General features: G+C 39.4%; 1 protein-coding gene across 1 annotated transcript; it reads right to left on the bottom strand.

The window, feature by feature from the left end:
- Positions 1-40: 40 nt before the first annotated feature.
- Positions 41-20,463, bottom strand: LOC116287264 (intraflagellar transport protein 172 homolog). Its single transcript, XM_089032557.1, has 54 exons — positions 20,335-20,463; positions 19,270-19,413; positions 18,769-18,881; positions 18,427-18,466; positions 18,138-18,206; positions 17,954-18,033; positions 17,789-17,876; positions 17,491-17,593; positions 17,016-17,124; positions 16,753-16,876; positions 16,351-16,509; positions 16,067-16,165; positions 15,882-15,935; positions 15,536-15,639; positions 15,377-15,462; positions 15,207-15,271; positions 14,972-15,019; positions 14,802-14,867; positions 14,483-14,584; positions 14,150-14,286; positions 13,795-13,987; positions 13,218-13,388; positions 12,863-12,943; positions 12,649-12,744; positions 12,331-12,402; positions 12,158-12,236; positions 11,394-11,514; positions 10,955-11,050; positions 10,667-10,715; positions 10,464-10,553; positions 10,000-10,097; positions 9,845-9,905; positions 9,545-9,619; positions 8,834-8,950; positions 8,680-8,746; positions 8,534-8,609; positions 8,093-8,251; positions 7,679-7,766; positions 7,458-7,550; positions 6,536-6,592; positions 6,386-6,438; positions 6,160-6,295; positions 5,734-5,939; positions 5,509-5,572; positions 4,771-4,974; positions 3,693-3,803; positions 2,926-3,045; positions 2,574-2,669; positions 2,150-2,209; positions 1,948-2,046; positions 1,597-1,653; positions 1,430-1,526; positions 1,193-1,284; positions 41-1,110 (listed from the first exon to the last, which is right to left on the bottom strand). Exons 1-54 carry the CDS (start codon positions 20,371-20,373, stop codon positions 1,021-1,023), a joined length of 5,253 nt encoding a protein of 1,750 aa, XP_088888683.1. The 5' UTR covers positions 20,374-20,463; the 3' UTR covers positions 41-1,020.
- Between the last annotated feature and the right edge of the window lie 264 nt (positions 20,464-20,727).

Here is a 20,727-nt window from a genome sequence, read left to right as displayed (position 1 = left end):
AACCAAGAATGTATCTCTAATAAATAACGAGATTCATAGATAGTACGATATACGATCCTGTTTTTTATTGATATATTAGATCCATTTCATATAAATTACAGATATATTTACAGATAGTGTTATATATTAGTAAGGTATAGACATGTCTACCATAAATAAACCTATTGAATAAAGAGCATTTCTAAGTCAAGCCAAACTGTAACGTAAGCTGTGTAAAGCACCAAGCAGAGATCGAGAAGCAACGTGGACTATCGTTTGTGGAGTTTGATTGGTAGATTAAGTTCTCAACGTCTAATATGAGTCTGACAATTAGGGGAACTTCTGGTAAAGGTTGTATAAGGGTTCTGACTGATGTATGTCTGTTTTTAGTGGCCGAGTGGTCAATCGTAACACTGGAATGCCTAATAGGTTGGATTTCAAACATGAGTGACAATATCACTGCTGTGTCCATGGGCACGGCCTGGCATGGAACATCCGTCTAATGTCTTTAGTTTTTCAAAGTCACACAAGAACTTTCCTAAAGCAAGAATTACCGAATTTCTTCGCGTACGTCTTATAAAAGGTGAAATAAATTAAAATCTGTGCTTGATACACAAAAGTGTGACTAAAATATCCGAATGCGTGACCAAAAAATGGCTATAACTAGTTCAACGAGTATGACGGGTTCTGAGGCGTACCACACAAGTGACCAAGCAAAGGCTATAACTAGTTAAACGAGTATGACGGGTTCTGAGGCGTACCACACAAGTGACCAAGTAAAGGTTATAACTAGTTAAACGAGTATGACGGGTTCTGAGGCGTACCACACAAGTGACCAAGCAAAGGCTATAACTAGTTAAACGAGTATGACGGGTTCTGAGGCGTACCACACAAGTGACCAAGCAAAGGCTATAACTAGTTAAACGAGTATGACGGGTTCTGAGGCGTACCACACAAGTGACCAAGTAAAGGTTATAACTAGTTAAACGAGTATGACGGGTTCTGAGGCGTACCACACAAGTGACCAAGCAAAGGCTATAACTAGTTAAACGAGTATGACGGGTTCTGAGGCGCGCCACACCAGTGACCAAGGAAACGAAGCACGTCTTGACACTCTGGGCTGTGAGAAACCTGTTGGGTAAAAAATAGAAAGAATGAAAAACAAGATAAAGTGAAAGGTACACAAGATTTATTTTCCAAATTAAAGCCTAACCTTTGTTGCCATGATAAACTTGTTCCAGTCTTCCTTGTTCGCGGCCTTCCCTGGCCGTTTGAAGTCAATCTTGTTGCGGAGCACTGGGTAACCTTAAAGTAACAAAACAATTTGAACAATATCCCTGACAGTCGTATCGAACAAAAAAGTTAACAAGACGTGACTTTGGTTAAAATACATGGTTTGTCATGAGATATTTTTGCGTGACTAGGTACAGGATTGTGTGACTAGACTTACCTGTAATGACGCAGGGCAGAGATTGAATCCCAGTGTTTATAGCAACCAAAGATGCTTCGTAAGTATCTCGTTCGTCTGTAGGAAGAACTTGTTCGACCTTTTAGAAAGAAATGGGGAGTATTACATCTGAAGCCCCTCGTAGCATCGGCCTAGCAACATTTACTCACCCTTTGGTCCATGGACACTGCCAACACCCATTCCTTTATTTCTTCCCGTTTTTCTTCCTATTTAATTGAAGAACATGCTCATTAGAAAACTGAAGATATGGGAAAATAAAAAAACAAAATGAAAACTAATCCCTCTAATCCCCGAGTGGCCACAGGCCCTGCTTCCTGGAATAGCAGACATGGTGCATTCTGTTCTAGCTCGGGTACAAACAACACCATATTAGCACGTTGAACAAAGTATATTTGTACCCAATCAAGACCACAATGCACCCTGTTAAACTCCAGTCTTTTCTCCCATTATATTTTCTAATATTTCTAATACAATATAAAATTAATAGACGAGTGTACAACCGGCAGGAACTGCTTCTCGGGTACAGGGACTTCAAATGGAATATCCGTATCAGCAAAATCACTGTTATCCAGCATGTCCAGTGAGCCTTCCTCGATACCCTGCAATATATGATCAACAATGAGTCACTAACTCCGCAACAGATTTAGCAGAGTCACATGCCGCTTCATCATCTTTGCTAAGAATTTTCTAGTGTTTCCTTACCTCACTCAAATCCAGGTATCGATTGAGGAACACAAAGGCCATATTTTCCCAACCAACGCTCTAAAAGTAAACCGCACAAAGTTAGAAATACATCAAACTATTTTATCAGTTGGGCTTGAAAGGCTACTGCGAAGGAACAGCAATACATTTGGTGGTACCCTCATCTGACTGCATAACAGTATGAAAGCATTTGACCACCCATGTTGGGAGTCTAGCTGGTACAGTAACGTTGACTACTGAAATCAATTATCCGTACATATACAAGCGACTGTACCCATTGATTGACAACCCAGTCATTTGACAGCCCATGTTGGGAGTCTAGCTGGTACGGTAACGTTGACTACTGAAATCAATTATCCGTACATATACAAGCGACTGTACCCATTGATTGACAACCCAGTCAGAGCAGTGTCGTAAGGTTTACCTTAGCTGCTAGCCCAGCTTCGTAGAAAGCCTTGTCACAGGGGACAAGATCAGAGTGTCTTAGCAGGGATATAGAGAGCTTGGCTGCTATAGTGTCCTACAATACATCAAACAAACCATGTATTAGATCAGGATTTCATTTGACATCATTTCCTGTCTCGTGTAGAATGTTTATCAGCTGAATCACAAGTTTTCAATAGAATTCTTTCTGGTTGACAGTACGTGGTGGTCAGCAGATAATGAGATTCAAAGACTTTTATCACCTGATTGAAATTCAGCAATTCTTCTTCAATTTATTTGTTAATGCAGGAATTTTCCTTGATACCAAAGAGGAGAGAGATTTTATTATTTACCAGTGATTTCTGCTGCAGACTGGCAGCCCGACAGCTGTAGTAGTGAGTAACTTGAAGCATGTTATCAAACTCTTGCGCCTGGGGTGATCCAGTGTCGCCTGCTTTGGCTATCCCTTCCACCTAGAACACAGGATGAATACAACATGAAAAGACACTACGATATATAGGACCTAGAAAAAACTATCTACCTAGAACACAGGATGAATACAACATGAAAAGACACTACGATATATAGGACCTAGGGAAAATTATCCACCTAGAACACAGGATGAATACAACATGAAAAGACACTACGATATATAGGACCTAGGGAAAACTATCCACCTAGAACACAGGATTCATGAATACAACATGAAAAGACACTACAATGTATAGGACCTAGGGAAAACTATCCACCTAGAACACAGGATGAATACAACATGAAAAGACACTACAATGTATAGGACCTAGAGAAAACTATCCACCTAGAACACAGGATGAATACAACATGAAAAGACACTACAATGTATAGGACCTAGGGAAAATTATCCACCTAGAACACAGGATGAATACAACATGAAAAGACACTACAATGTATAGGACCTTGGGAAAACCAGTTACCCCTGCTATTTCATCCTGCCCTTGTGCTTTGGGGTCAAAATACATTGCCTATGTTAGATTTTACTGCCCTCTGGAATATTGATGGAGAGAGGAAGACTTTGACAACTGGCTGCTTAAAGGATGTTGGCTGCAAATAGCGGTTGTTCTACTGTAGCTTCATTACTTACAATATCAAAGAGAACATCTCTCAGGTCAGCCCATGTTCGATAACTTTCTGGACCATCTAAGTCTGGCATGGATACGATATCAGTCACTATGCGCTTGTAGATGTTGAAATTCTGATCAAAAAAGAGTGACAACTGAATCAACATTTCACGGGCTTCATTCATTGTTTGTTTTCTCGATCGATAATTTATATTTCCATCCATCTATTTACTCATTCATCTATTCTTTCAAGGAAATCATTCGTTTGTCCATACATTTTTATCCTATAATCCACTCATTCATCCATTCATTAAAAATTTAAGAGTTTATTTGATTTATTTTATTACTTAGTTCATCTATTCATTTATCTTATCCCATCCATTCAATCTTTATCCGTTCACTCATTCATCCATACAGGGTTAGGGTTAGGTAAGGGTTAGGGTCCATCTATTCATTTATCTTATCCCATCCATTCACTCATTCATCCATTAACTCATTCATCCATACAGGGTTAGGGTTAGGTAAGGGTTAGGGTCCATCTATCCATTTATCTTATCCCATCCATTCACTCATTCATCCATACAGGGTTAGGGTTAGGTAAGGGTTAGGGTCCATCTATCCATTTATCTTATCCCATCCATTCACTCATTCATTCATACAGGGTTAGGGTTAGGTAAGGGTTAGGGTCCATCTATCCATTTATCTTATCCCATCCATTCACTCATTCATCCATTAACTCATTCATCCATACAGGGTTAGGGTTAGGTAAGGGTTAGGGTCCATCTATCCATTTATCTTATCCCATCCATTCACTCATTCATCCATACAGGGTTAGGGTTAGGTAAGGGTTAGGGTCCATCTATTCATTTATCTTATCCCATCCATTCAATCTTTATCCATTCACTCATTCATTCATACAGGGTTAGGGTTAGGTAAGGGTTAGGGTCCATCTATCCATTTATCTTATCCCATCCATTCACTCATTCATCCATACAGGGTTAGGGTTAGGTAAGGGTTAGGGTCCATCTATCCATTTATCTTATCCCATCCATTTAATCTTTATCCATTCACTCACTCATCTATACATGACGTCTTTCTTACCTGCGAGTTTGCTGGAGCTCCATATCTAGCAAACAGTTCCAATGCCTTGAGTGAATCGCCTTCTTTAATACAGTTAGCTGCATACAGTGCCACGTACTTACTAAGCACCTCGTATCCCTGCTGTTCAGCAGTTTCAATGGCTTTATCCCACTGACCACGTTGAACCATCATATCTAGGCCTGCTATGACATCAACGTCAACAAGCTTCAAACAAACAAGATATATCATTAGCACTAAGGCTTCAACCTCTAAACTATGGGTTATGATTTATATGGCGCCCTCTCTCTGTATACACTTATTTCAGAAATCGTTGTCGCACCAAAAGCCTCAAGCAACAAGCCAAGATCGCAGAGAACGCAGGTACTTTTAGCTGTAATTAGTTTATTCATGGTGCATTTTCATTTATTGACTTCACAAATTGCTCCAAGCAAGGCTGCTTGAGATGATAAATAGTGGAGAACTATAGCCACTTGCATGAACCATGAATAAATCAATTATAATTAAAAGTACCAACGTTCTCTGGAGCCTTGGCTTGTTACTTGAGGCTCTTGGTGTGACAACGATCTTCGAAATAGGTGTATATGCGAGAGGCACAGGCACTGAGGGTGGTCACTGCGAAGGTTTCTTTACATTCTCAGTGGTTCTTTTAAGTCACTCTGATATTGTTTAGTAATGATGAAGCGTGGAGAGATGGCCTGAGCTGCAATTTTATGCAGCAAGCAAGCAAAGTTCTCGTACCTGTTCTGCTTGTCCCTTGTTCTTCAAAAAGTTGACATAGGCATCCTCAACATATTGCTCGTACCTTGAAATCAATTAATGATTTAATATTATAAAGCATTGGATAGAATAGTAATAATAATAATGAAGTTTATAATAGCTGATGATGATGATGATTATGATGTTTGACGAGAATGGTGATGGTGATGACAAGGCCAATAAAGACACCCAGTATCTTTTACTAACTTTGGGGCCATTTCAGCAGCACATCGTTTAGCTTTAGGCCACAGTTCTCCTTCAATGTACATATCAATAGCTTCTTTGATCATCTCTACTCCCAGATACAGCTCAGCACCTTGTTCGTATGCCTTGACGTCTGCCAGTCTAGGACAAGCAATACTGGCAACATCTACAGCACGATCTGGTACGAATTTCATCGCAAGTTCTACAGCCTAACGGAAAGAAAATTAATGTTACTGTAAGAGACTGGAATAATTTATCGATGAGAAGCTGGGTAAAGCAATAATGATCATTCTTTTTGTTCATTAGAAGCAAGCCGATGGCGTGGGGGTAGTACGGTCTTTTTATTTCATAAGATTTTTGTGCTCTTCTCAAGCGTCATTGACAAACGAAATGTAATTCTCCTGGAAATTGAAGATGTTATTTACGTACCTTGACCATAGCGTCTTCGACCAGATCCTGATCTGTAGTCATGCTAGGGGTTATCTTCATGTACATGTCTATTGCTCGGTTATACTCGCCCTTCTTTTCCCATTCTTTCCCTTGTGATAGTAAAGATTCTGCGCCTCTGAGGGAAGAAAAAAAAGGAAAGGATGAGAGTGTATAAGTGCATCTTTAATTAGTGTATAAGCATTCAAATAATTTAATTTGTCATTACCTGTTGCCCTTGGAAAGGACTTCTCTATCGTATTCATCTTGCCACTGCTCAAGCTAGAGGAAAAAAGCATCGAGGATGACAATTAGAAAGTCTATATAATATATCAAGGAGTGACTGCTTGATGAGAGCTGATCAATGATTGGTGTTTACCTTGTGTGGAAGGTATTCCTTGACCACTCTTAGAGCATCAGTCCACATACCCGCGTCCTGGAATAAAAAGGATTAAAAAAACAGTCAAATACTACTTCTGAATCAATTAACACTACTACTAGAACAACAGCAACAATAACAGCAGCAACAACAGCCAAAATCAGCATTGACAACAGCAGAAGCAACAACAGCCGCAACAACAGCCAAGATCAGCATTGACAACAATAGCAGCAACAACAGCCAAAATCAGCATTGACAACAACAGCCAAGATCAGCATTGACAACGACAGCAGCAACAACAGCCAAGATCAGTATTGACAATGACAGCAGCAACAACAGCCAAGATCGGCATTGACAACGACAGCAGCAACAACAGCCAAGATCAGCATTGACAACAACAGCAGCAACAACAGCCAAGATCAGCATTGACAACAACAGCAACAACAACAGCCAAGATCAGCATTGACAACAACAGCAACAACAACAGCCAAGATTAGCATTGACAACAACAGCAACAACAACAGCCAAGATCAGCATTGACAACAACAGCAGCAACAACAGCCAAGATCAGCATTGACAACAACAGCAGCAACAACAGTCAAGATCAGCATTGACAACAACAGCAGCAACAACAGCCAAGATCAGCATTGACAACAACAGCAGCAACAACAGCCAAGATCAGCATTGACAACAACAGCAGCAACAACAGCCAAGATCAGCATTGACAACGACAGCAGCAACAACAGCCAAGATCAGCATTGACAACAACAGCAGCAACAACAGCCAAGATCAGCATTGACAACAACAGCAGCAACAACAACAGGAACAACAAAACACATTACAAATAACGTCTTTTGGGACAACAATGAAAAAACGCCGACATCTGAATCTTCAACAGTCAACAAGATCGAGAATCATGTACCTTGTAATATTTAGCAGCGAGTTCAGGACGTTGGGCCCTCAGTAAGAACGTCTCTGTCTTTTGGTACTCCTTGCGTTCGAATGCCACACGTGCCTGTATGAAGAACAAAGAATACGATTAACTTGTTTTGTCAACTACTTCAATGAATTCTCCAAAATGTGTGGTAAGTTATAAAGGAATTATAAAATGGACAAAAAGAGTTTAAGGTGATCCATTCTTACCTGTCCTACCATCACGTCAGCTACACTGTCAGGATCATGTTCTTCTGCAACTCGTTGTGCACTGTCCCAGTCATGGTTATGGACATACCTAACAACACAAATACAATTTTATACTACAGTTGTACACCTGGACCCGGTTGTACGAAGGGTGGATAGTTCTATCCAACGGATAAATCTTATCCAGTGGATAAATTTATTGGATAACAGCATCACCTTATCCATTGGATAAGGATTTATCCGCCGGATAGCGTTATCCAGGCTTCGTACAACCGGGCCCTAATGTCTTTGCTTTAGAGATATGGAAAATGTTTAAGTGTGCACGGAGGCCACTTGTCAGTCCTCTGAAACTGTTATATTCCCAGCAAGAATGCAGTGTCTAAAAGATCATAATTATGGTTAGATTGTATTACTTACATGAGCACCGCTTCTTTAGCTTTTCCTGCCTTGACAAACTGTGACTCTGCCTCGCTGTACTTGCCTTCATCTTCCAGGTACATGGCGTACTTCAGGTGAATATCAGGTAGTTTGTGCTTCATTGATGTACGAGCCAGGTCAAATGCGAAATCAAATGCGCTGCAAAGAATATATACCATTAACAAGGAAAGATTATCAGGACTTTGTAATACATGCTTAATTCCAACTCGATCTGTGAGTTAGCTATGCCCTGAGGTTGTTTCAGGGTTTAATCTGTGAGTTAGCCATGCCCTGCTTTAGACTTTGATAAGCCCAGAGGTAAGAGGTTGTTTCAGGGTTTGATCTGTGGGCTAGCCCTGCCCTGACTTAGAACAGCCCTGTAGTTTTGAGGCTGGTATACTACATCCTCAAAGAATAGTTCTAATCAAAGTTAAATGTTACCAGTTTTCTGCTGCATAGTCAATGGCTGCGTCTAATAACCCAAACTTGGTCAGTAGTTTAACAGCAGAATCACCACCTGACAACAAGATGATGGTTAAATAAGATACACAAGATACAATATTTTGTTGTTACATCTATATACATACCAAGTCCTTTAGCCCACAGGTATGCAACTTGCTTTGCTGCATTTGGCCCGCCATTTTGTTTCGCAGTCTGTGTAAAAATGACCAAACAAAATGCTTGAGACATCTTTTCTTTTATTATGATGATGTGAATGAATGTGACATGAAGAGTACTTACTCCATAAGCCTCTTCCCACATGTCGTTTGCCCGGTACATATTCACTGCAGCCTTCCAGTCTTTTGATTCAAGGTAGTGATGCTCAGCTTTAAGCAGTTGCCCTTCATTCTCAAATTCCTGTTACAAGAGATTCAAGTTAGTCAATAATTAAAGGAATTGCCCTACTTCACTATGACGTCACATCAAAACAATCTATTGTTTAAACGCAAAGGATCATGGTCGTCGGACGGGGTCAAATCAACGCAAACTAACCGAAAATTGTTCTAAATCCCGTATCATTCCACGAAGAGAAGTAGAATAGCCAGCAAACGCTCAGAATATCTTTTAGTACATATTAACACACATTATATCTGAAAACCAGGCCATTTTAGATTAAACTGTTTCGCTAGGAGCAGATTTAGTTGAATTTTCTATTGGATTTAGCGATTCTATCCCCCACATAAACAAGCAGTGACGTCATAGTGAATTAGGGCAATTGTTGGTGGAGGTCACTAAGGGGTAGCCTTGATTCCATGATGAACTGCCTGTGAAACTCCCGAGATCATCCAAAGAACTTATCCCCCCCCCCCCCCCCCCGAGATTTACCCCCTACCCCCTGAGAACCTCAATTGTATCTGGGAAAAAAAAACCAGCTCCAAGAAAACATGTTGAGCTTCTAGCCTTGGAGATGGTGCACATGATCAAAGGATTTTTCTATCACTATATGCTTACCTTAGCGAGGTGAAGGTGAGTATCAACCAGGAGATCTTTGTGATAAATAGTTACAAGCCTGATCATCTGATCAAACTACAAGATGAAAAAGAAGAGAACACGATTTCTGTAAGTAAATGAATTAGAAAGTATTTTTTCATTTAACACTGGTCATTCTGCAACTACGCTTCAGCTGCTATCCTTTCTATCTGGGCTTTGTGTAGATAGTGTTGCAGGAAGCCCACAATAGGAAAATAAACAAGTGCTAAAAGACACCAAGCCTACAGGAATGCTTGCTTGTGTGTCATGCTCTGCACTGACCTGTCTTAGTTTCTTGTACATGTTGATTGCCAGATCAGGTTCATCAACTGTGCAGTATAATCTGATATACAACACACGGGATAACAATAAGAAAAGCACATAAACAAATTTGTGATTTAATAATTATTAGACTAGATGATTTCCAATAAATCTACCTTTCAGCTTCTTTGAAGCGACCTTGTGCTTCAAGCTCCTGTGCCTGTGATATGTACAGCACAGCGACTTCCTCTGGTTTCATACATTGGACAGCAATCTGATAATAAAAGATGATGCATGAATAACGCTTACTAGTATTGGTATTTAACTTCGCAGGGTTCAATCCAGGATTTTCATAATCATTTTCAAAGGACTCTTCCTTTTATTGTAAGAGGGTTCATTGTTGTCTATTGAGATTGAACCCTCACCCCGTTAGATCTGCCCACCCTCCCCCCATTAGATCTGCCCCTAGAGAGAGCTAGTTAAAACTACGAGATGGAAGTCACAACTCTTTAACCAACCTCAGCACCTCTGTTCTTATGCATATTATAGTATCTTTTGGTTTTGCTTTGTGCAGGAAAGCTGGACTGTTTTCAGAATTAGTTCATCTTGAGCAAGGAACGATTCTTATCGAGTTAAGTACCTTGTGTGCAGCCTCGTACATGTTGGCCTTGGTGTACATCTCAATCGCTGCTCGCGGATCCCCTGACTTGACGTAAAACTTCTCTGCCAGCTGACATACAAGAGAATCGAGATACGAGATGACGAATTAAAAAAATATTAATAGGTACTGGAATCTTTTTTCACGCTAACAACACAATACCATTTTTTCAGTGCTGTTCATACCTTGTATTCATGTACTTGTGCGTAGTGTTGTGCTATCTGGTGGTAATATCTGTAAGACAAATCAACCATGAATATCTAATCTCATTTCCAATCCCAATTAACATGCTTGAAGCCAACAAGGGCTCGTCAGTACTGGTGCTACAACTTTTCTTTGATGGAAAGAGACAGTGTGAGAGTTCAGAGTTATCTTTAAGGACACGACATATTAAGTGACTGTCAATATCGATTGCCAGACCTCAGATGCCTGGACAACACACTATAGGGTCATTGTATCATGACACGCCTTACCTCTCAGCTACAATATCATCCTGTAGTTCAACAATCTGCACTGCTTTGTTCCATTGATGTGCTTGGATTGCTGCTTCGATGGCTTTGACTGAACAACTATCAAACAATCGAAACGACATGATAAGAAGGGAAGCTAAATTCGAAAATGAAATGAAGGCCAAAGGTGTTAGTTACAGAGATTTTTGATGAAATATTTTTGAGAAATGATGCACATCTGATTGGCTGCCTATATCAGAAGGTAGTCACTTAAACACTTAAAAATCATTAAAATATAAATGTAGAGTCCTCAAAAGGCAAGAACACTTTACTATGCTTGGTATTTCTAAGCTTGCCACTCGCATGTATATATTACTGTCATTAGTAGAGACTCACGCACACAGCCTCTGTTTAGTTATCATGTAAAGTAGAACATGGTTATATATATATATATATGTTTTACCCAGCTTCTATGTAATGGTTGATAGCAGCGTCCAATTGTTTTTGTGTGGCCAGGTGATCACCCCATTCTTCTTCAAGTTTGACCACCTCATGTGGATAGGTGATTCGAGACAATTCAACCGCTGAAACACAAACCACGTGTTACTTAATAACCTTAGTCGAGGAGTACAAAATTATGACTAACTCAAGTGATATTTTGTAATCTATCTTTAAGATGTGACGAGAAATCCTCTTCTTCCTATTCATTTGGATTGCAGAGCCCTTTTCCCTGGGCATAATGTTATTCCATGTCAAACCATGTTTCATTCCCCCGAGTGTCATTTTTTTGTTTAACTGTTGTGCACGAGAAGACACAGCACAAAATGTATGGATACAGCTCAAACAAAGAATCTTATTCTCAAGCCCGGGGGGGGGGGGGGGGGGGTACTCTTGCCCGTTTAGGGTAGGGATGTGCAGCTGAGCCTTCTGAACCCTGACCCTGTTCCAGAGTAAAATTGCTGAAATTCATACCCTGTTCCGGTATTGCGAAAATAGATGCCCTGTTCCAGAGAGGAGAGAGCGTGATTTCATGTACCCTGTTCCAGAGCAAGCGCGATTTTATATACCCTGTTCTAGAGTAGAATTGCTGAAAACCATACCCTGTTTGAAGGCACATACCCGTATAGCGAATATATGGGAGTACCCTCCACCGGGTTCTCAAGAGAGTGATGCATGGTCTGAAGTGGGTACACATCCTCCCACATAACAAAGAGATGATACTCTTACCCCTCCTGTAAGCCCCTCCTTTTCTGTAGGCCTCCATTGCTCTGTCATTTCTGCCAACTTTTTCAAACAGCTCTCCAGCCTGCCATCACAACACGAACAAAAAGTTAGGATTGGGATGAAGACTGCTTCTTCAAAGTAATGCTAATAATGCCAGCAACTGTTACTAAACTTACCTTTTCATATAAACCTCCTTTTAGTAAGGCTGCTGCGATGCGCTCCATCAGATCTGCTGATTGGTATAACTCCTACATCAAAAAAGAGATGGTCACGCGAAGTTACATGCAAAGATACCATAGATGATGATAGAACGGTTTCAATAGAACGTATGAGTGGGAAGCGATAAAATAAATTATTGCAAAACAATGGGACATGCAAGTCAATAGCATGTCAATACCCACTCATATGAAACTCATTACGGACAAGAATCCCTGTCAATGTGAGAATTACATTTTCTTATATCTAACTGTAAAGAGATTTATTGACGCACGCACCTCTCTGCTCATAGCGAGTCTTGCAGCTTTAGCGGGCAGCCCAGCCTTCATGTACAGATTAATAGCTTCCATGTAGTTACCCTCCATCTCTTTAACCTGAAGATAAAAGATTATCAGTATCCCATGGGGAAGGGGGGGGGGGGGGGGGGGGGGGGGGAGGGGGAAATACTCCTAATTAGTCTTAGTTAAGGATAACAAGTGCATCTTTAGTTACCTGTCCTGCCTTCTCCTCTTGACCAGTGTCTGACAGCCAATGATAGTGATTGGCACATAAGTTCTCCAGCTCAGGATGACTCTATGTGACATACAACCAGCAAACAATGTTTAGTTTATACCTCTATTTTAGTGTCCTGTCTTGGCTTCTTTAGTTATACGAAAGGCTATGCCTACCGCTCATGAGTTCACAACATTTTGAAGGCTAGATGACGAAAATCATGGTGAATCAGAAGGATACCATGGAAAACTGGAGGGAATGGGTTAAATCTTTCTGAATTTTTATTTGCTTCTATTAATTATATATTTCTAGTCTATACCAATCCCAGAATGATAAATTTTACTGTACAGCCTACCTTAGCCTCTGCTACAGCAATAGCTTCATCCCACTTGTGAAGTTCCTGGTACATCTCAATGGCTTCATCTACATGTCCTTGTTCCAGAAGGATTGTTTCTGCCATCTTGAAGTTCTTGTCAAGAACAGCGAGTTTAGCACGAACAAGAACATGGTTTGTGCCATCTCCTCCCTGTATAACAGTAATCAACATCAGTACAACATGAAAAGTGATTCAAAGGACATGAAGTTGATGGAAAATAGTCTATGGCATGAAACAGGAGAGAAGAATAGGAGTATGCCTAAGAGAGAGCAACAACACTCAATCACAAAAGCTGCAGGAGTAACAACAGTAACAGTAACAGCAGCAATAACGAAAGAATCTGCATCAAGCATTGCCACAGCAGCAACAACTGCAGCATCAACAGCAGCAGTAACAATGGCAGCAACAACAGCAATGGCAACAGCAACAACAACAGCAGCAACAACAGCAGCAACAACAACAGTAGCAACAACAGCAGTTGTCTGTAGACAACCATAACCACATGATGGTCGAACATACAAAGAAAAGATAATTATAATACTTAATGTATGTATACCATCTCTTCAGCTGCTTGATCGGCTATCTTGTTGATCTGCTTCAGTGATTTTGTCTTGGACACATCACCAAGAGCAGCAAAGCATCGCTCAGCTATGTGAAGCTGTCGGGCCTCTAGAGCCAGTCTACTCAGTGTCTTCCACATTGCTTCTGTCTCAGGTGACATTTCAAGACTCTCCAGGAATGTCACTGCCCTATAGACGTAGGGAATTTGAAACAATAAGTGGTACATTTTCTATAACAATAATGCAGTGAAAGCTGCATAGCAAGGAAGAGAACAACGCATCAAGAAAATTCAACTTCAATGTAGTATCAGAAGAAATGTACTAAATTGTTTGGGAAAAAGATTTTCTTACCTGACATAGTCTCCGTCGTCTATAGCAGTTCCAAATTCAATCAGCCCTTCGTCCAGTGTGTAGGATATGTTTGTGACACCTTCATTCACTATCACCTCTGTTTTACCATCTACTCGTTCTAGGTCTATGATCTCACCCTAGAAAAAATCAAAAATGAAATGAATGGATGTAAGTATTGGTGGACAGATGGATGGATGGATGGGTGAAAGGGTGGATGGATGGAAATAAGAAAAATAAAAAAGACAAACAAGAGAGATGATAAAGAATCAAGGCAACAAATGGAAAAAGAGGGAGAGAGAGTGAAGACACATGTTGAATAAACAAGCAACTAACCTTAATTGGGAACATGGTAACTCTTTGAGGTGAGTCAATGTTGTACCAAATGCACAGGTTACCTCTGTTCTGAGCCACCACAACATCACTTAATGGCACCCACTAGTAATAATATACAATATCATCAATGAATGATGCATTAGTTAAAATGTTCACAAAGATTTCCAGAGCATAGTTTGAGTGCACAGCATATACTTAACCAATCATTTTATTGAACATTTGATGTGTGTTTTTAGTAAAGCACTAAAACTGTGCTGTTATGGTATATTAGACCACTGATTCCCTGACTATAGCGATCAGTGTCTGTATGCCTACTCACCTGAACATAGGTACAGTAGTTCAGGACTGTAGTTCGCGTTTGAGACTCTACATTCAGCAAATGAAGCTAGGAATGAGAAAACAAACTATAAGTGAAAATATCTTGCAAGACTATTAGTTATGAGGGGCAAAAGAACATTGTTTGAACAAAAGAGTTCTTACTAATTTTACCTTTAGCTTTTTGTCACGAAACAAGAGATATTTTCCAGTTTCATTCAACTGCAAAAAGAAATAAAATAAATAAGTGACTCAGGGAATTTAGTAAGTAGTGATAAAATGTTGGGGGAAAGGAGCAAGGAAACAGGAAGGGAAGGAAGAAAAAGAAGAAAGGAAGGAAGGATGGATGGATGGATGGATGAAAGGAAAGAAGAAAGATATGGTTGTGGGATAAAGTGACAAAACCTACCTCTAACCAATCAATCTTAGAATCATGACCAACAGTTGCTTCAATGATTCCAGTTATCAGGTTCACTAGAGACAAAAAATATAATTTTGAAAAAGAGATGGTATTTATAATTGAATCTAGCAAGGAGGGGTGGAGGCTGCTTACTGCTCTGATCAAAGGAAGACCCTTACCAACACTGATAGTCTTCAGATCAACCAGGTAAGCCATCTTCTTGTTATCATCAATGCCTTGCTGTTTACGTTCATTCAAACGCACACTGAAATTATAAAAAAGTCATGAGAAATGCTGTACAGTTGGTACATATAATAGGAGACGTGGTGCATAGTTACCTGATTAGATGTGGATTCATAAACTCTGTTCTTACTGTACCAAGGATTTCATTGTTACCATATTCGATCAATGAGAGCTCTCCTGCGTTGAATATCATGCAAACCTAAACAGAGTGAAAAGTTGAAATGTTTCAAAATTTTGTAGACATTCCCTTTCTTTCTTCCTTATTTTCTCCTCTCATTTTTTCCATTTAACTCTTTCCTTTCCCTTTTTAATTCCCTTCATTTGTTTTCCTATTCCTTTTTTTTCCATTTTCCTTCTCCTTGTCTTTCTTTCCTATTCATTTTTCCCTTTTTATCCCTTTATCTTCCTTTCCTTTCTTTTCCTTTCATCCACTTCACTTACATTCTCATTTTCAAAGAAGAACTTCTCGTTGCCACCAGATCCTTGCCATGGAACCTGGACAGAAAAAAAGAGTTAAATTCACCTCAAATAGAATAGTACATAATATTTGTAGCTTAACTTCCAAGAAATTTTTCATGATCTCATAGAACAACAGATATCTCAATAAACCTAAGAAATCAACCCACCTCACTGAGCTTGTTAGTGTTGAGATCCCCGACTAGTATGGTATCTGTTGTGTACGCAACCAAGTAGCGGTCCTTACCCATGATACTAACTTTATCAACCTTCAACAAACAAATTAGAATTATAAATTTGTTAAAATAACAAGGTATTTTCAGAAGATGTGTTAATTGAAAACACGACTTGACATTTCAGCAGTATGCTAATAATAGCCTTCTTCAGAATGAATGACATTATCTGCAATAGATTTGATATTATACTGAATGAGATGCGTAAACGCAGTACTTACCTCATAGCCATAGTGAGACTTGAGAACAACACGGGTACCTGATGAGAGGTTTTTCACAATGACCTGGCTAAGACCAACGTATGTCATCTCAAATTTGTTCTTGTATATGGATCTTCTGAGGCAGCAGTCAAACAGTTCTACACCACCACAAAGGGTGCCCTAGAAGAGTTGTAGAGCGAAAATGAGAAATGTTAGGTTAAATCACACAGACACCTTCAAGTTGTTAGATGGACACCCTTCCTTAAGCAGACAGCTATTTACATAGTCTTAATGTCATTTGGATCATCATGCAATGCTTCATAACTCCATGAAGTGAAACATTATGTACCCCTAATGTCAAGGATGTCTGCCAGTAGGCTACTAAAAGAACTTTGAATACAACTTTCATATAAAGGTACATACTGCAACAAGCCTGGATCCATCTCTCTTCCACGCCAGTGCAGTAATGGTGTAGAGGTTTGGTATCTCCTTCATCTTGGATTCATCCCAACCACCTTTTCTTGGACTCCAGTTGTACACTCTCAATCTAAAATATTAGACATTCCAAAACCTTTGTAAACGTTTGTGAGGTTGGCAGGACGTGATAGAAGTGTTAGGAATGAACGATGTATGTACTATTAGGAAACCATGAAGTCTTACATATCTTACTTATGTATATCACATACCTATCAAAACTTCCAATCACGACAGATTGTCCACTAGGGCTGCACACTGCCACTGTGAACTCCTTCTCGTCATCATCTCTGGAGTAATCAAAGTTCTGGAGTACACGACCTATAAGAAGACAATGGTATTGGATGTTAAACAAATGTCTAGTAGTCAGTCGGCATAAGAGTCCTTGTTTATAAGTAGAGGGTAACACTTAATAGCTGGTGACTAACAAATATGTGACTCTCATTCCATGATTGAATTAGAATTTTGAATATAGAGGTTGAATACCAGTAAAGAAATTTGATTTTTGCAGAGGGAGAAAAACCAGAGAGTACCCAGAAACAGAGAAAAACCCTCAAAGCCCAGGAGAGAACTAACAAGTAACTCACACTTGAATGGAATCTAAGTATTGAGCCCATGAACACCAAAGTGAGGGCTGACAACTCAGCAGTACATGCCTCTCAAATCATTATTATCATTATACAGTACCTTCTTTTCCATAGGCGACCACTCGTTTGTCACAGCCTGCAGCAACAATAGATGATCCCCAGCACAGAGAGTAGGGAGCACAGGAATGTTTACACAGTTGTCCCTACAAGGACAGATACACTGTTGTTACACTAGTAACTAAAATTTGACTATATGAATGATATATCATTTATCATTATCGATGATGATAATGATACATGATAATGCTGATGTTGTTGATGATGATGATATTGATGATGACAATGAAGATACATGATGATGATAATGATAATAATATCCTGGATATACCATACAGTACCTGTGATAGCCCTGTCCCTTCATCATCAAAGAAATATCTTACAATAGCACCATCAGCATGCCCTGTCAGTATGCCTTTACCTGAAGTACTAAGATATAAAAACACATGATTGTTAAAAGTACACTAATTAAGTTAACGTAATATCAAAAGCTTCAAGTTACTTACTTCGATGTTAATGAGACAACATAACTGTCAGTCCCATAAATTGTTTGTGACTTGTTTGTTTTCAGATTGGCCAACCGTACCTAAAATTCAACAATAATTTTCATTCAGTAAGTGTAACATTCTACATATGAAATTTTTATGTATCAAGTACTTTGAAATAATAATGAAGCTTTAACAATTTTACCTTTCCATCTGCTAAGCCAAAGATAACACTTTGTTGTTCTGGTGGCCAGATCATACAAGTAACTGCACTCTAAAAACAATATCAACAATACAATCAGCATTAAAAACGAAGAGTGGCCTTTCAGCCACTGGACTTGACAGAATTTTATATATATGTATATTTGTTGACTAGAGAAACTAAAGACCCTCGATAAAAAGTTTAAATCCTGGAAAGAACCAGGTGTATTTACATCAATAATAATTCATTAAACTGATCTGATATACGAAAGGTATTATGACACTTCACTTACTTGTTGGACAAACTTATTACAAATCACTTTCTTCTCTCCCCTAAAACAAAAGTTTACAAGTAACAATATGACTTTTTATGCAATGAATATTAGGGTAGGGTAGGGTAGGGTAGGTAGGGTAGGTAGGGTAGGGTAGGGTAGGGTAGGGTAGGGTAGGGTAGGGTAGGGTAGGGTAGGGTAGGGTAGTATAGGGTAGGGTAGGGTAGGGTAGGTAGGGTAGGGTAGGGTAGGGTAGGGCAGTGTAGGGTAGTGTAGGGCAGTGTAGGGTAGGGTAGGGTAGTGTAGGGTAGGATAGTGTAGTGTAGGGTAGGGTAAAGTGTAATAATATATGTGTACACTCACCATTCCTCTCCTATCTTGTAGACAAATATAATATTGTCCGTCTGTCCAACTGCTATTTTAGTAGAATCAGGAGAAAATGCCAGTCCTTTTACAATGTAACTCTTCTTCCCAGCCTAGATAAAGCAATAAAATAATATAATATGTACACAAATTCCCTTCCAATTCTTTGATTCATTATTGCTCTTGCAAGTACTAATGCTGAACAAATGTAAGGAAGCTTTCATTTATTAGTGCAGGGGGGGGGGGGGGGGGGGGGGGGGACAGAGGGTGGGAGGTTGATAAAATCACATGGTACACTTTTTGAAAACATGTCCAAACCCACTTCCATGGTAGCGGCAACAATGTTTGCATAACCCCCTCTTTCATCATCCTGCAATAGTTCTCAACCCTTTCTCAATATGGTAGTCCCCTAACCACTTCTCAAAATAATCCCCCCCATGTGCTAATAAAATTTATTAGTGAAAGCCCTCTTATAACTGTCATGAGATTGTATCATTGTACCTGGGAATTAGCTGGCTTGGTTAAAAATTTATCTCGTCTTTCACCAAGTTCATCATAGAGTATAACGACTCTATCCATTGTTACCACTGCCATCTTTTGGTTGTTTGGTGCCCAGGCAATAGCCGTGACCTTGCAGGCACCATCCTAAAAAGAATGGACCATGGGTTAAAATTAAAACAGCTCAATGGCTGGCCAGGATGATTGGTTATATTATACTGATCAATCAACATGAGACTGACAGTCAATGTGACTGGCGAAGAAGACAGGCCTATACTGTATACAGTGTATCACAGGCATTTTCCCTCCAGACACGTGGCTAGACATTGTCTGTTGATCATTATTTTGAGCCTTTGCCTTCCCTCTAGAGATAATAGCTGAGACCTTAGACACACCACCCGAACATTATGCAACTGTCATAGGTTTTCTGAGTAGGAGGGGGAGGGGTAGGTGGGGAAGGCTCCCCTTTTGGCAACCGATGACAGCAGTATTAATAACAAACAGTCTAAATATATACTGATCAGTGATGCAGGTCATAAATGCTCTCTCCCTATCCCTGGCCAACCAGGTCTTAACATGAATATGGTCCCCAACTAAAGAACATTGAAAATTATTCGGGAACCCCTCAAAAAGGGGATGTCTAAGTTTTTAAAAATCTATAGTTTCGTTTTCAAAGGTCCTGCACATTTTACTTATTATTTACTGTCAACTATTGTTTTACAGTATAAAAATCAGACGATCAAGAAAATTATACACGGATTTAGAAAGATCACCACAGAGGACATGACAGTCGTTGATAAAACAAGTTTCACATTGAAGTAAATTTTGTAAAATCAGCAATCGCCTAGTAATGATATATTTCAGATTTCTTAGATTTAGGATGATTCCTTCTTCAATCATACAAGTCCCTCTTTTTCCATTTTTCCTCTGGATACATTCACATCATTCATTTGCTTTGGTAACCAATCTTATTTACAATAATTTCAACTTCAAATTCACCTCAAAAATTGTACAAAAACAAACCAGATTTCTGCACTTTGAAAAGAGTTATTCACAAATCGCTCATACCTGAGGGTTCATCAATGTTTTCATATAACGAAGCTGCATTTTCCCGGTCTTTTTAAGGTAGAAAAGTCCAATAAAATCGTTATTTTTCAAGAAAGATTTTCTCAGTCGCCATTTTGGTTTGGTTGGCGCTTCGAGGTAACCAAGGAACCAGACCCTGCGCTGACTACCAACTAAAGGAAGCCCAAAAATCAAAACATTCCTTCAAATGTTTAATTATAACCTATATTTCTTTTATTTACTGCAAATGTTCATAGCACATATTTTAGCTTATTTTGCAATTCCTTTGGTGCTTTATATCGATTTTCTAAAGGTGATTTTTATCAATATTTTTTAAGAATCCTAAAACTGAAGCTGGGTTCCCTGTGTCAGGGATCACATGACATAGCGTGTGTT

The sequence above is a fragment of the Actinia tenebrosa genome, unplaced genomic scaffold (assembly GCF_029948245.1).
Source record: "Actinia tenebrosa isolate PJP-AT-01 unplaced genomic scaffold, QUT_ActTen_1.0 PGA_scaffold1__47_contigs__length_23844297, whole genome shotgun sequence".
Taxonomy (NCBI): domain Eukaryota; kingdom Metazoa; phylum Cnidaria; class Anthozoa; order Actiniaria; family Actiniidae; genus Actinia; species Actinia tenebrosa.
The sequence above is the reverse complement of the archived record's forward strand: the minus strand, read 5'-3'. Positions and strand labels throughout refer to the sequence as shown.